This window comes from Phyllopteryx taeniolatus, chromosome 1 (genome assembly GCF_024500385.1).
Source record: "Phyllopteryx taeniolatus isolate TA_2022b chromosome 1, UOR_Ptae_1.2, whole genome shotgun sequence".
In the NCBI taxonomy this organism is placed as follows: Eukaryota; Metazoa; Chordata; class Actinopteri; order Syngnathiformes; family Syngnathidae; genus Phyllopteryx; species Phyllopteryx taeniolatus.
Genome location: NC_084502.1, coordinates 17,110,173 through 17,126,685, shown reverse-complemented (window position 1 = coordinate 17,126,685; position 16,513 = coordinate 17,110,173). Strand labels below are relative to the sequence as shown.

The 16,513-nt window shown below is 42.0% G+C and overlaps 1 protein-coding gene across 9 annotated transcripts in view; it reads left to right on the top strand.

The window, feature by feature from the left end:
* LOC133479390 (inositol polyphosphate-4-phosphatase type I A-like) overlaps positions 1-16,500 on the top strand; it is a 47,249-nt gene extending 30,749 nt beyond the window's left edge. For 6 of the 9 annotated variants that reach the window (XM_061776360.1, XM_061776384.1, XM_061776378.1 and 3 more), the window contains 6 exons: positions 2,160-2,227; positions 2,989-3,188; positions 3,934-4,031; positions 4,106-4,218; positions 4,374-4,528; positions 8,132-15,228. In XM_061776360.1, the coding sequence (XP_061632344.1) occupies positions 2,160-2,227; positions 2,989-3,188; positions 3,934-4,031; positions 4,106-4,218; positions 4,374-4,528; positions 8,132-8,312 (815 nt within the window). In that variant the 3' untranslated portion in view covers positions 8,313-15,228. Of the gene's footprint in view, positions 1-2,159; positions 2,228-2,988; positions 3,189-3,933; positions 4,032-4,105; positions 4,219-4,373; positions 4,529-8,131; positions 15,229-15,758 lie in introns of those variants that run through there. The other 3 variants (XM_061776419.1, XM_061776410.1, XM_061776393.1) reach the window with 1 other exon arrangement.
* The last annotated feature ends 13 nt before the right edge of the window (positions 16,501-16,513 follow it).

Genomic DNA, 16,513 nt, shown 5'->3' with positions numbered 1-16,513 from the left:
CATCTTTATTTGCCAAGTATGTCCAAAACACACAAGGAATTTGTCTCCGGAAGTTGGAGCCGCTCTAGTACAACAGACAGTCAATTTACAGAACACTTTGGAGACATAAAGACATTGACAAAAAACAATTGTGCAAAAAGATGCAGAGTCCTCTCGCACTTAGAGCAGTTCGAATGACTAATATTGCAATAGTCCGGTGCAATGACCATTGTGCAAAGGGCGCTGAGACTTCAAGGATTGTATGCGGTTTAAAGTGACGAGTAGTGCGATAATCTGGGACAATGTTGGTTGTGCAAATGTTATAGATACTCCTCAATCAGTGTGCAAATGGAGCAGATGCTACTCTGGCATGAGTGGCCAGTATATGCAAATAGTGCAGCATGGCGAGACAACTACAGTGAGTGCACGAGTAATACATAATTGGCCCCACAGAAATGTGACAACGAACTCAAGTCAAAAAATTGCCAGCGTGTTGTAATGGAATTATAGGTTAGGTGTTTAAGAAGTTGATTGCAAGAGGGAAGAAGCTGTTGGAATGTCTACTAGTTCTAGTTTGCATTGATCGGTAGCGCCTACCTGAGGGAAGGAGCTGGAAGAGCTGGTGACCAGGGTGCGGAGGGTCCGAGAGGATTTTGCACGCCCTTGTCTTAGTTCTGGCAGCGTGCAAGTCCTCAGTGGTGGGTAGGGGGGTACCGACAATCCTTTCATATGTTTCTCCAAAACCTGTATGTACCTTTCAGCATTAATGGTGCCTTCACAGGTGTGTAAGTTACCCATGCCATTGGCACGAACACTGCTTCATAACACCACAGATGCTGGCTTTTGAACTTTGCGTCCATAGCAGTCCGGATGGTTCTTTTCCTCTTTGCCCCGTAGGACATGACGTCCACAATTTCCCAAAACAATTTGAAATGTGGACTCGTCGGAGCACACATTTCCACTTTGCATCGGTCCATCTTAGATGAGCTCGGGCCCAGAGAAGCCAGCGGCGTTTCTGGTTGTTGTTGATAAATGGCTTTTGCTTTGCATACTAGAGTTCTAAGTTGCACTTACGGATGTAGCGCCAAACTATATTTACTGACATTGGTTTTCTGAACTGTTCCTGTGCCCATGTGGTGATATCCTTTACACATTGATGTCGGTTTTTTATGCAGTGCCGCCTGAGGGATCGAAGGTCACGGACATTCAATGTTGGTTTTCGGCCTTGCCGCTTACATGCAGTAATTTCTCCAGATTCTCTGAACCTTTTGATGATATTATGGACCGTAGATGATGAAATTCCTAAATTCCTTGCAATTGTACATTGAGGAACATTGTCCTTAAACTGTTCGACTATTTTCTCACTATTTTCTCACGTACTTGTTTACAAAGAGGTGAACCTCGCCCCATCTTTGCTTGTGAATGACTGAGCAATTCAGGGAAGCTCCTTTTATACCCAATCATGGCACCCACCTGTTCCCAATTAGCCTGTTCACCTGTGGGATGTTCCAAACAGGTCGTTGATAAGCATTCCTCAACTTTCTCAGTCTTTTTTGCCACCTGTCCAAGCTTTTTTGGAACGCGTTGCAGCCATAAAATTCTAAGTAAATGATTATTTGCTAAAAACAATCAAGTTTATCAGTTTGAACATTAAATATCTTGTCTTTGAAGTGTATTCAATTAAATATAGGTTGAACATGATTTGCAAATCATTGTATTCTGTTTTCAATTATGTTTAACACAACGTCCCAACTTCATTGGAATTGGGGTTGTAGTTACAACAAATAGCTTTTGGATTGAATCATTTGCTTTGTTAGACTGCAAAATAAACTATGCCAGACATTGAAGCGCTCTATCTGGGCCTTCCTTGTGTTTCTGTGTGAGAGTGAGGTCTTTTTTAGTGTGCCGTGAGAGATCATCAAGTGTGCTGCGGGAAATTAGGATTGGTTAGGGTTTTTGCTTATTTGCATTTTACATTAGGAGCACCTACAGAATATTAGTTGTACATCACCTGACATGCCATAATTATTTGTTGTAATTCATATTTATGATTGCTAGGTCTTGTCTTGTCAAATTTTCACAGCTATAAGGTGCTATAAAAGCTGGAAACTTTACCTTAAACCTGCTTCAATGAAAAAGTGTATAAACCCTGTTTGGTAAGTTTTATAATGTGTTTTTAGGTGAGGAGCTGGCCATGTTGGAGGACATGAGCGTCGGCATCACGGATCTGCGAAATGTTACCTTTAAGGTAGGATGACTGGTGTTTATGAGGGGCCGTCAGAGGTATAATTCAGGATTACCTCTCACACACACAAAATGAAAAGCTCTCATACACACTACCAAGAATGGAGAAACTATGCAAAAACAAAAAAAATAAGAATTTGAGAAGGGAAAGGACAAATACTTTTTCACGGCGCTATAAACTGAAATATGCATTTTTGTAGTGTTTATGAGAGCGTTTCAGTAGTGCTCATGAGAGTGTTTTAGTAGCATATGTATATAAGAATTTCAGTATTGCATTTAAGAGTGATTTAGTGGTGTGCGAGAGCAAAAAAATCAGTAGTGTGTAAGTGTGTGTGTGTGAGTGATTCAGTAGTGCGTGTGAAAATGTTTGTTGTTTGTGAGTATTAAGAGGCCTTTAGTGTGAGGGTGTTTCAGTAGTGTGTATGGGAGTATTTGAGTTGTGTATGTTGTGAGAGGTAATCCTAAATGATGTCCCTGATGGCCCCTCATATGTGTTTGCCACATACCCGCATGACAAATACCAACACAAATGAATGTGGTGGTATGTTTCGTGGTGGTCGGAGGGTCCGTAGGCGCAGAATGGCAGCCACGCTTCCGTCAGACTGCCCAAGGGCAGCTGTGCCTACACAAATAGCTTACCACCACCAGGTATGACTGTGTAGTGAACGAATGTGCGCAATTTTAAAGCATCTTTGAGTGTCTAGAAAAGCGCTATTAAAAAAAAAACACAAAAAAAAACAAAAAAAAAACACTGTGTGTTTGAAGGTCACACAGGCGACGGGCAGCTCTGCCCTCGATATGCTGCCAGTCATCACGGGCAACCGCGACGGTTTCAATGTCCGCATCCCTTTGTCGGGAACCATGTTTGACGCGTTGCCACGGGAGATCCAGAGCGGCATGCTGCTGAGGGTCCAGCCGGTGCACTTCAACGTCGGCATCAACGAGCAGCAGACGCTGGCGGAAAAGTGAGTAAGGAGGCTGAGCTGAGAAAAGTTTGTACAATAGTACCATGACTTACTAGTGCCCCAACTTATAAGTTTTTCAAGTTAGGAGCTGTCGCTTGTTTGATATTTGCTCTGTGCTGTGAGACAATATTTAAGATTCGAGGTGCTTCAGAAATGCTGCCGCTTGAGTGAAGTAAAAAGAATGTATTTGCAGTAGCTACAGTTCAGTGCCTGAGTGCTGTTCGTGATAGTGAAGTAGCTTGCAATCCGGCACGATTACTTACAGCATTGGATGAGTCAGGTCGTTGAGCAGATGTATAGCGATGGTCCACCAGGAGTTTGGTTGTTTGGTGCCGGTCGACACTGGATGATTATTTTCGCCTGTGTTTTGCTCTAGCCGCTAGCCATTCTCTGAAAACGTAGCATAGCCAAGACGGACTGAATTCTTGAATGATACACTTACGGTAGTCAACTGGAAATGGCATTACAGTGGAAAGTTGTTGTTTCAGCTCAACGTTGCATTCGGATGAATGGATGATGAAGAAAAATATTTAGCCAAGCATGGCATATTTATTAAGGAGCCGTGCTCTCATCAGTCTCACAGAGCAAAACAGCCATCAATGAACTCAGCATCAAAGAACTCCGCTGACACACAGGAAGAAAGCAAATAAAAAGGCCATGAACAGGGATGCGTTAATAGCATGTGTCCTAGCGCCTCATTTGTTTTGTGACTTTGGACTAAAAAAAGTGTGTGCGCATGTTTCAGGTTTGGAGACACGTCCCTTCAGGAGCTCATCAACATGGAGAGTTTGAAAAGGCTCAATTCTTACTATGAACAGTTTAAAGAAGTCCTGCCTGAGGACTGTAAGCAATACATACAAAGACACAGCACAATCCATCAACATGGTGACCGCAATAAAATGTCCTCTGACCCGCAGGCCTCCCGAGGTCTCGTTCTCAGACCTGTCTTCCAGAGGTGCTCAGGTTTTTGGGGAAGAACGTAGAAGCGAGGAAAAACAAGAACGTGGACATCCTGTGGCAAGCTGCCGAGGTGAACATCCTGTTTTAAATATTCCTTTAATCATGCTATTGATGGACACAATGGTTCTGCTCCTGGGTGGAATAGTGTGCTATCTATATGCTTCCAATGCTATCAGACTTTCTGGATCCTTTCCTCTTACCGGCAATCTTCTCTGCTGATCTCAGATCTGTCGCCGGCTAAATGGGGTTCGTTTCACCAGCTGCAAAAGCGCCAAAGACCGGACAGCCATGTCGGTCACCCTGGAGCAATGCCTGATCCTGCAGCATGAGCATGGCATGGCGCCACAAGTCTTCACTCAGGCGCTCGACTGTATGCGCAGGTATGACGCTTTTTTTCTGTAGCGATTGTCGTGCTTTGTTGTTGGGGATCTGGCACGGGCCCTCTTTTTTAAAAACATTTTTTTATTTGGATTTATATATCATTTTGCCCACCACCATCCTTTGTATCCTACTTTCTCCTCCACTCCTGCTTTTTATTGTGCTAGTCACTCTCACATGAGACTCTGAAATCACCCATGTGGATTTGAACAAGCAAACAATTATTGTACAGTGAACCCCCGCATATTTGACATTCACAAATTGTTATATATGCAAATCTTTGGGGAACCTATCCTCCGTTATTCACTCAAAAACTCACCCATTCACTGTTTTTGTGCTCAGGCCAAAGCAATACGTTTGTGCCATCTTATGGAATATTGGTGTTGTTGTTAGGTTTAATTAATTGCTGTTTTTTGATATTCTTTTGAGATGTCCCGTTTTGTTGGCGGTCCATGAATGTACCACATGCACAGTCGGTAAAACTGAAAGATAGCGTTGGGCTTTGCTGTTGGGGATTTGTCACAGGCTCTATTTTTTTTGTCAACCACAATCCCTTGTATCCTACTTTCTCCTCCACTCCTGCTTTTTATTGTGCTACTCACTCTCACATGCCCAGTGAAGACTGCAATCACTGATGTGGATTTGAACGTGGAAACCAATGAACCCCCGCATATTTTGCATTTGCAAATTGGCATATTTGCAAATGATCTGGGAACATATCCTCCATTACTCGCTGAAAACCTTGCCTAGTTACTGTTTTTGTCATATATGCAAATCAGTCACCTTTTGGCAAATTACGCTGTTTAGAACTCAAAATAGTTTATGTAACTCGTATAGATCCGATGAGTTTTTCCTGGGGGGGCGCCGTCACTGACATCATAGGCTGTTTCGTACTCCTTGAACACTGGCAGCTAGAGCCATTCCACACATCCACCATCAACACACAGATGTAATGGTGAATATTACTCCGCAGCGGACTAATATGCGGCCTGAGGTTCCGCCTGTGCGCTCGAAGTCAGAGGAGTTGACAAGACCAGAAAAAAACTTTGTACTTTTACTCCGTTACAATGATCTAAATGTCGCTCACTACTTTTATTCATAAATTATTGTTTATGTATCGGCGGGACGGTGGACGACTGGTTAGATTGTCTGCCTCACAGTTCTGAGGACCGGGGTTCAGTCCCCGGCTCCGCCAGTGTGGAGTTTGCATGTTCTCCCCGTGCCTGCGTGGGTTTTCTCCGGGCACTCGGGTTTCCTCCCACATCCCAAAAAACATGCATGGTAGGTTGATTGACAACACTAAATTGCCCGTAGGTGTGAATGTGAGTGTGAGTGTTGTTTTTTTGTATGTGCCCTGCGATTGGCTGACAACCAGTTCAGGGTGTACCCCGCCTCCTGCCCGATGATAGCTGGGATAGGCTCCAGCACGCCCGCTACCCTTGTGAGGAGAAGCGGCTCAGAAAATGGATGGATGGATGGATGTTTATTTATCAACGATTTCGTGCGCGAGACTACGACTTCGACTTCAGCATCGGGCGCTGTTTGTGTCATCCAATTTAAACGCTAGTGACGTTTAAGTCTAGTTCACCAATCAAACGACACAAGAAAGTCACATGACCTCACACAACGTCTTCCATTTGGCTTCCCGGACGTAGGTATTCACACTAAATAAGCCTGCCCCGCTGATCGTTGTGCGTACGTGGCGGCCATGTTGGGAAGGTCTTTTGTATTTTCGCGTTGAGGTGCTGCAGGTCGGGGCCTGGTTGTAGTCCCAAGTGGAACCACGAAGCACACGTAACATTAGCGACAAGAGTTGATCCAGTAGTACATTTTGCATTAAATTAGGAAACACTGCTACAATTATCTAATTAGTTTACTCATGTTAATGTTAAATGTATTAAGCGACGGACCGATGTTAAGGATTATGTCACAACACAGAATTAACTAACTTCAAATTCAGAAATGGCCAATAAAAACTGAAAAATATATATTTGGGATTAGCCTTTGAAAGTTGGTAATAGTGAAAAATGAAGTGAAACAGACAATGATTTTAGATTTTCTAGAATGAGAGTGCTTAAAGAGGAGGATGCTATTCGTCTGGCACAGCTTGAAGCACGCATCAGGTGCAGGTGGAGATGGGCCTGGCTCAAGTTGGAGGCCAGAACAAAAAAGCAAAGAAATGAGACAAATTTATTTTTAATCTTAAATTTGTACTTTTTATTTGTTTACATTTTTTTGCCGTATTATACTCTTTAGAGTCTACCAGATTGCTTAATTTATGTTAAAATCAAAAACATTATCTGGGGGATTCTCTCTTGGATTCCCCCCCCCCCCAGACCCCCAATTAAAAAAAAAAAAAAATTTTGTCACCTTTTTCATGCCTTTGGTGTTTGCATGTCTGTTTTGTGCTCGGGCCAAAGCAAAAAAATTATTACATTGGTACCATCTTATGGAATTTTGGTGTTGTTGTTAGGATTAATTCATTGATGGTGTTTTTTCATCTAGTTTTGAGATGGCCTTTTTTGTTGGTGATCCTTGAATGTACCTTGTGCCCAGTCAGTGAAAATGAAAGTATGTTTTTGCTTCTCTCGTGATGCAGCTACTAATTCCCAGTTTAATCTACTTTGCCAACATTTATTATTGTGTGTAAATGCCAAAAGGTGAGTTTAATGATTTGTGTAAAGTGCTATTGCACATATTTGTTTGGCCATGTGTCATGTCAGTTTATGCTAGTGTATTTTTAGGCTAGTGTTCTAATACTGTTGATGAGCCTCATGCGTAGGTGGTTTGTTTCTGTTGAAACTGACTACTGACTAGTTATTTATGTAACATGGGTTCATGATCGTGTACATGCTAGATACATGGTGTTGATGCTTTGATCATTCTTTGTGTTGTAACAGACCATAGTAAATCAATCAATGCAAATGGCATACCACTCTCTGTATTAACTGCTTTGCCGCCATCTTGTGGCACCTCTGGAAATTACAAACTCCTTTTAGGGGGAGCATGATTTAGTTACGGATTTTCACTATAATAATAATAGCGGGGGTTCACTGTACTTTGGTATCACCAAAAAGGAGGATGTTGTGTTCTAGCTGGAGATCTGTGTATCTTGATCTTGTATTCGACACCTCTGTTTTGTTCGCACCCCTCTCCTTTACCTCAACCCTACTTCACATTGGCTCATCAGACGCCCAGCATGAAAAATATTTGAGCTTGAGCCTCTCACACTCTCATCACATTTTTGGGGTATATAAACATAGAAAATCTCACCAGTACAATATTTTTACATTTACTAAGATTCATCTTTCTGAATTTTCTCTTATTTTCTCTCTCTTCCTTTCCCACTTCCTGTTTCCTATATGTTTAACTATTGTGTGACCCATTTTTTGAGATACGTTATGGACATTCTTGTTATTTTTCTTGCATTGTTGTTTGTCATTGCATCCCCTCCCTGTATGTACATGCTGTATGTTTATTTTTGTGTCCTCTCCTCCCGTTCACTTCTTGCACCTCCCATACCACACCTCCCGCTTCTTTCCTCACCCCTCCCACACCTTTTCATGATTCATTGGTCCTTACCACTCCTGCCCCCAACATCTCAGCATTGGGACAAGGGAGGGTGTGATCCAGAAGAACCTGAGCGGTTTACTGCCGGTGCGTGACTTCCGCATGGACCCCAGCCTCCTGTACTCGCTGCCCCTGCTGGCCCTCAGTCCCAACCTCCTGGTGGTTTGGATCTTCCTCAGCATGACTTTTATCTTGGCAAGACTCCGCTGCAGCTGAGTGGCTGAAAATCGTTAGTTCAGTAGCGCCTGGCCCAATTCTTTGTAATTGAAAATAATATTCAGCATAAGGGTGGATTGATGTGGTTCAGGATCTCTGCCATTGTCCTATGCTAACTCTGCTGCATGTTCAACTGATGCCTCATCTACAGAAGCTTTATCCTGTTTCCTGTCAAATTTACTGGACAGATCTTAGTATAAATAATATACAGTAGTTATTTACTGTCAGAGTGTGGTCATTTTCTGTGAGTAACCCGTGGTCGTGCTCACAACTGTTTTGTGGGTCCACTGTGGTTTTGCAAAGCACTTTGGATATTGCCAACATGCAGGAAATGATGTCAAGTGACCTTAATGGATTGTTGTGGATCACAGAGTTTCTGCGTATGGCTTGTTGGAAGACTGCCCAAAACTGGCAAGTAACCCACATTGAAAGTAATATGTTCGCACAAAATTCATATTTAGGCATTTAAATAGCTACTTGTCTTGTCCTCATGCGCTTTTGCTCATAACTTCCATGCAAGATGAGGTTTACGTTGATGCCAGCTGTAGGTAGATATATTTCATGAAACTACATTTTCCTGCAATTGTTTGTTGTTCTAAATAACTGCACCTTAAATTATTTTTACTTAAGAATTCACTCTAACAATATGTAGAGAGAACTAAATTACATGACCATGGTGTATGTATGCCACCTACAAACCCAAAAGCACAGCGAGACAGATGCTTATCCCATCTAATCTGGGGCGTTAGCAGAGTAAAACCTGGACAAATCACCTGTCAGTCACAGGACTGACACGGTGAAACAGACAAACTTTTAAAATCACACCTTTTTACAATTTAGTCTTTAATGAACCTAACATGCAGGGTTTGGACTTTGGGAAGAACGCTAACAAACACAGACTAAACACAGGAAAAACTCCAAGTGGAGATTTGAACCCACATCCCACCCCAAGCTAGAAGGTTTAGCTTTTAAGCAGATTTGCTAACCACTGTGCTGTCACTAAATATACCGTATTGATGATGCATAGTTGTGCATAGAACAAACTTGAGTAATCTTGTCTGCTTCAATGTCTGTGTCTTATAATTGGCAATCTTTAATAATTTGAATTTTGTCAATTAGATTTTTTTAAATTTATTATGCCGAAAGATTTCCATCAAGAGGAAATTCAACTCCCACTCCAATGTACACTATTTTTTTTTTTTGTTGGACACCACACAAGAGCCAGATCACACACATGCAGGCATGCAAGGAGGGATTCAGAATAAAAGTGCGCAAAGAGTGCTGCACCACTTGAGCTGGTGTGGTCGGGAGGATCCTCGAAGCTCAAGGGAACCTCGACAGTAGCCAGCAAGCAGATATATAATGTTTCCTGGCAGAGTAGTGGAATCGATCATCTGTTGAAGAAGCATCCCTTTTCCCCCTCAATAAAATAAGTACTGTAACTGTAATTACCTTGGATCTGTTTAATTAGATATACTCTTACGTACGTTCAAAATTTGAACTCCGTTGCTAGGATGTTATCGGTCTCTCAGATATAGTGTGGACACTTTCCATATGTTGTACATGGGTTCCGTGTGCAGTATTAAAAATAATCTTACATTATGTGGAGATTGGTTAGGTATACAGGTCATTAGTTTTGCCCATTCTGCCTAATTTCTAGAACTTTTCTCTGTGTTTGTCTATCATACTCCTTTTGTGAATCGTGTAGTTTAAAGTTAAAATTTCACAGGACGTATAGAATGCAGTATTATCCCGGTAGATACTATTTTAAAACAATACCCTCATTTATTGGTGGAATGCTGGGTGATCTGCAAAGTTGTGGAAACTATATCGGAATAAAGTTGATGAGCCACACAATGAAGTTAAGGGAAAGAGTCGCGGAGGCTAGACTCAGGACAGAAGTGAGTATTTGTGAGCAACAGTATGCTTTCATGCTTGGGAAGTGTACCACAGATACATTATTTGCCTTTAGGGTGTTGACGGAGAATTACAGAGAGGGTCAGAACGAGCTGCATTCTGTCTTTGTAGAGCTAGAGAGAGGGAGAAATTGTGGTGCTGCATGAGAAAGTCTAGAGTGGCACAGAGGTTTATTAGTATAGTGCAGGACGTACGAGGGCGCCATAATAGTGGTGTGTTGTGCTGTAGGTGTGACTGCATCAGGGATCAGCTCTGAGCCTCTTCCTCTTTGAAATTGTGATGGACAGACTGACAGATGAGGTTAGACTGGAATTCCCATGGACCATGATGTTCGCAGATTACATTGTGGTCTGCAGTGAAACCAGGGAGCAGGTGGAGGGATATTTAGAAAGGTGGAAGCATGCACTGGAAAGGAGAAGAATGCATCAGAAACGCATTTGCTTCAGTGACTCCCGAAATGTTGTCAGATGTTGGTCAGAAACAGTGGCTTGATTGCTACGAAAAAGGGGGTGCATACGTCGAAGTGTACCACTGACTTACGGATGAACATTCCAAATCAAAGATGGTACCACAAATATTCAGTTAATTTAGGTTTTATCCTGTGAATTTCATCCACTTTATGTTTCAATTAAATATTCAATAAAAAATAAAAACCCACGAGTAACTTTTGAAACACCCTGTATAAATAGATATATACTGGTAGAAGGATGATGAGGATGGAGCTGCCAGGCAAGAGCGTTTAAGAGAAGGTTGATAGATGTAGTGAGGAAAGAGAACAGTTGGTGTTAGAGAGAAGGCTGCAGAAGATAGGCGTACATAGAAAAGAATGGCACGCCGTGGCGACCCCTAATGGGACAAGCCAAAAGGAAAAAAGATTTTTACGGGCACCTGACACCTTCACCGGTGTTGTACGTGATTGAGTTCAATGAACAAAAGTTCATGAGCCAGTTCTTATTTTGGGCACAACTGAGCTGAACTTAGTTCATTTCTGCCTTATGAACGTAATTGAGAACGTGGTCATTCTGGCGTCAAAGAACGGTTTTCGAACGAAAGTTCATTTTCATTCAAGAGTGCGAGGTTTTGTTACGGACTTCCAGGAAAACCCGTCTGAACACACTATATACGAGCCTTTATATGTCAGTGGATAAACACTGTATTTGGCAACCGATTCAGTGCAGTGTAGGCCGCCATTCATGACAGGCACTTTGCAGCTGCGTGAGAACATGAGGTGCGTTCAGGGACACTTCGTAAATGGGAGAGAATGTGCTCTTCAGTGGTTGTTTGGTAATGCAGTACATAATTGGAAAAAATTATTCGGCCTATTAGGAAAATTATTTGTATCAGAATTCTTTAGTTATTCTTTAATATAGTCAGCCAGAGCGGCAAGGAATGCAGTTATTTTGCTCATGTCATATTGTGTTGCGTGCTTTTGTTTGCACATTAAGGACAAAAGTCCTGTTTTTGTTTGAATTCCTCATTTTAAAAAAAGACCATTCAAGCAACACGATTTTCCTCATGTTTTTGCGATTGTAGGGTGAAAGCTGCAGCTGGCTACTAGTGTGGAATGAATGGGTGGCAACAATGGGAAAATGAAATGCCAGTATTTTAAGGGGAATAGCCCATCAGCAACATCCATCCATCCATTTTATGTACCGCTTATCCTCACTAGTGTCACGGGCGTGCTGGAGCCTATCCCAGCTATCTTCGGGCGAGAGGTGGGATACACCCTGAACTGGTCGCCAGCCAATCGCTGGGCACATACAGTGGGTACGGAAAGTATTCAGACCCCCTTAAATGTTTCCATCCATCCATCCATTTTCTGAGCCGCTTCTCCTCACTAGGGTCGCGGGCGTGCTGGAGCCTATCCCAGCTGTCATCGAGCAGGAGGCGGGGTACACCCTGAACTGGTTGCCAGCCAATCGGAGGGCACATACAAACAAACAACCATTCGCGCTCACAGTCACACCTACGGGCAATTTTAGAGTCTCCAATTAATGCATGTTTTAGGGATGTGGGAGGAAACCGGAGTGCCCGGAGAAAACCCACGCAGGCACGTGGAGAACATGCAAACTCCACACAGGCGGGGCCGGGGATTGAACCCGGGTCCTCATAACTGTGAGGCTGACGCTCTAACCAGTCGCCCACCCTGCCGCCCCTTAAATGTTTCACTCTTTGTTATATTGCAGCCATTTGCTAAAATAATTAAATGTACACTCAGCACCCCATATTGACAGAAAAAAACTTTTGCAGATTTATTAAAAAAGAAAAACTGAAATATCACACAGCCAGTATTATTATTCAGTTTTCCAGCCAGTATTCAGACCCTTTGCTGTGACTCTCATATTTAACTCGGGTCCTGTCCATTTTTTCTGCTCATCCTTGAGATGGTTCTACACCTTCATTGGGGTCAAGCTGTGTTTGATTATACTGATTGGACTTGATTAGGAAAGCCACACATGTGTCTATATAAGATCTTACAGCTCACAATGCATGTCAAAGCAAATGAGAATCATGAGGTCAAAGGAACTGCCTGAAGAGCTCAGAGACAGAATTGTGGCAAGGCACAGATTTGGCCAAGGTTATAAAGAAAATTCTGCTTCACTTAAGGTTCCTAAGATCACAGTGGCCTCCATAATCCTTAAATGGAAGACGTTTGGGACGACCAGAACCCTTCCTAGAGCTGGCCGTCTGGCCAAACCGAGCAATCGGGGGAGAAGAGCCTTAGTGAGAGAGGTAAAGAAGAACCCAGAGATCACTGTGGCTGAGCTCCAGAGATGCAGTCGGAAGATGGGAGAAAGTTCAAGAAAGTCACCATCACTGCAGCCCTCCACCAGTCGAGGCTTTATGGCAGAGTGCCCAGACGGAAGCCTCTCCTCAGTGCAAGATACATGAAAGCCTGCATGGTGTTTGGCTAAAAAAAAAAAAAAAAACACCTAAAGGACTCCAAGATGGTGAGAAATAAGATTATCTGCTCTGATGAGACAAAGATAGAAATTGTTAGCCTTAATTCTATGCGGTATGTGTGGAGAAAACCAGGCACTGCTCATCACCTGTTCAATACAGTCCAACAGTGAAGCATGGTGGTGGCAGCATCATGCTGTGGGGGTGTTTTTCAGCTGCAGTGACAGGACAACTGGTTGCAATCGAAGGAAAGATGAATGCAGTCAAGCACAGGGATATCCTGGACAAAAACCTTCTCCAGAATGCTCAAAACCTCAGACTGGGTCGAAGGTTCACCTTCCAATAAGACAATGACCCTAAGCACACAGCTAAAATAATGAAGGAGTGACTTCAGAACAACTCTGTGACTGTTCTTGAATGGCCCAGCCAGAGCCCTGACTTAAACCTAATTGAGCATCTCTGGAAAGACCTGAAAATGGCTGTCCACCAACGTTCACCATCCAACCTGACAGAAGTGGAGAGGATCTGCGAGGAGGAATGGCAGAGGATTCCCACATCCAGGTGTGAAAAACTTGTTGCATCAAGACTCATGGCTGTATTAGCTCAAAAGGGTGCTTCTTCTAAATACTGACCAAAGGGTCTGAATACTTATGGCTGTGTGATAGTTCAGTTTTTCTTTTTTAATAAATCTGCAAAAAATTATTTTTTCTTTTTTTTCTGTCAATATGGGGTGCTGTGTGTACATTAATGTGAGGGGGGAAATGAACAAATGTTTCGGCTGCAATATAACAAACAATGAACAAACAGTGAACAATTTCAGGGGGACTGAATACTTTCCGAACCCACTGTATAAACAACCATTCGCACTCACATTCACACCTACGCGCAATTTAGTCTTCAATCAACCTACCATGCATATTTTTGGGATGTGGGAGGAAACCGGAGTACCCGGAGAAAACCGACGCAGGCACGGGGAGAACATGCAAACTCCACACAGGCGGGGTCGGAATTTGAACCCCGGTCCTCAGAACTGTGAGGCAGATGTACTAACCAGTCTTCCAATGTGCCGCCCCATCAGCATCTGGGGGAGAAAGAACTGAACTCATTCATTTTTAAATGCTGAATTTAGTTCAAAATGTTGCATTATGAGCTACTGTATGAATTGAACTAGTTCTTTTTTGGAACGGTGCACTGAACTTTTAACTAGTTCGCATAGAAAACAAACTTTCCCAACACTGACCTCCACCAATAAAAAGTTAAGTTAATCAAAGGTTCAAAGTGAAAATAGTTCAACTTGGCAATTTAGTTGCACTTTTGGTTGCAGTTGGGTGTTCTTCCTCCAATAGGTGGCCTGAAAACCTGCTCTAAGATATTGAGCATCTGCTTCCATCTGATCCATCCATTCAGTTTCTATAGTGCTAGCCAACAGAGATTCTAACTCACATTTCCTGACTGTGAGAGGGAGCATTTACTGTACTATTCCACTGTGCTCTGTGTACATACTGCCACTGCTGAATTTACTCGGTTAAATTTTTTTTATTTTAAGTTTGACCCATGAATTAATTTAATGTATGTTTATGCAAAAGGAAGTCAACATTATTTGTCGTCAGCTGCCTCCATCCTAAAAGGTTAAGATCTTGCTCTTTACATACACAGTATTTCCGTTCATTTGAAATGTCCAAATTAAATATTTCTGAGCACCCGAGTGGGCCTTGTTTGTCTGCTCGCTTGTTCTGAACTACCTCTGAGAGACACTTTAGGTGTTTGTGTCAAATCCATGAAAATACAAAGGAATTAAGTAAAACAATGTGTATGTCTGCGTAAATGCATGCGTGCATTCATGTGTTATGACACTTGAGTGATTGCCCTTAAATTGTTTAAAAAGACTAACAAACAAACAATAATGTCGTTTTTTTGTCCAACACTAACATCATTTATTATAAAGTGCTTGTGCTGTTTTCCAGAATTGTATGTAAATGCTTTTATTGAAACACAGTATATTTGAAACGTATACATAGTATACGCTTATATGTATATAAGATCGATAGCTGTATTATGATGCTTATGCAATAAAGCTGACTGTATTATTGCTCCATTATATGATGTTTTTGTTATTTGCCACATTTGAGAATGAAATTAGTTCTCATTCTCTAATCAGATAGTTGTCACGTTCACAGATACATAAATATTTTCCTATTCATTTTGTTAGTTGTGAATGGAGAACTTGTCAAATCACCAGATGATGCTCTTATCAATTCAATCCAGCTGTTTATTTTTCCAGTTCAGACAGTCAAAATGTTGAATTTTGCTGTGAAATGCTGCTCATTACACAAAATGCACTTTAAACTGAGCTGTCAGCATTTCCCCGAAACAAACATCCTTCACCATTTGAATCAAAGCTGCAATAATATCCTGCTGTGTCCAAAGTCCTTCCTTTTCTTCCACAAGAGCAAGATCTATTGGGATCCCCAGACATAACATCAGATGGAAAATCTTTTTGCTTAAGACAAAGAAAAGAGGCTGTCTTTTCCTATTAATGTGGTAATAGTTGATGTCCTCTGACTATTTGTAGCACACACAGAGTAAGTGATTTATTCGTGACCTGTGATATGTTTCTTATTTCATCAGCGAGGGCTGTAGACGTGAGAACACTGTGAAGAACGTGGGCTCTAGAAAGTACGCCTTCAACTGCCTGCAACTCAAAGCTTTCCCGAGACACTACCGGCCACCCGACGGCACCTATGGGAAGGTGGAAACCTGATGGGAATCCACGCCCTTAAGGGTAAAAATCATCAAAACCTCACACTGTTCACAATTCTACATCCGCCACGTTCCCAGCAATGCTGGGACTCACTGCTGCCTTCGTCATAAAAGCCTTCCTGGACTATAATAGTATGTTCTGCACTGTAGTTGCTTTTTCACTATATGCACAATTGAGTGCCTATGATTGCAGAGGTGTATAAAACGTATCCTTAAATAATGTACCCGACTCCTAGTCACATCCAAAAACTCCTTCAGCTTAAAAATCAGTGGAATGTAGTTGCAATCAGGAAGCAGAAAGACGTGTGTAATATTTAGACTAAAATATTTATATTTTGTCAAAGTTATGCTGTCAAATGTGTTAATTTACATATAGACTTATGTCAAATTCGTGGAAGTGTGGTGAAATTTTGTTTTCCTTTGCTCACCATGAGTTTATGTACAAGCATCTTAAATGTGCTTAGATCCCTTGGGGGAAAAAAAAGTTACATTCGTCCATTTTATTGTGCAGTATTCTTTTTCTTGTAATTTGTTTTTAAACAAGACATGCATTTTTTTTTTCATAATTTAAAACAGTTCCCTGGTTGTAAATAAAAGATCTGTGACATTCTTCAGTCAAAATA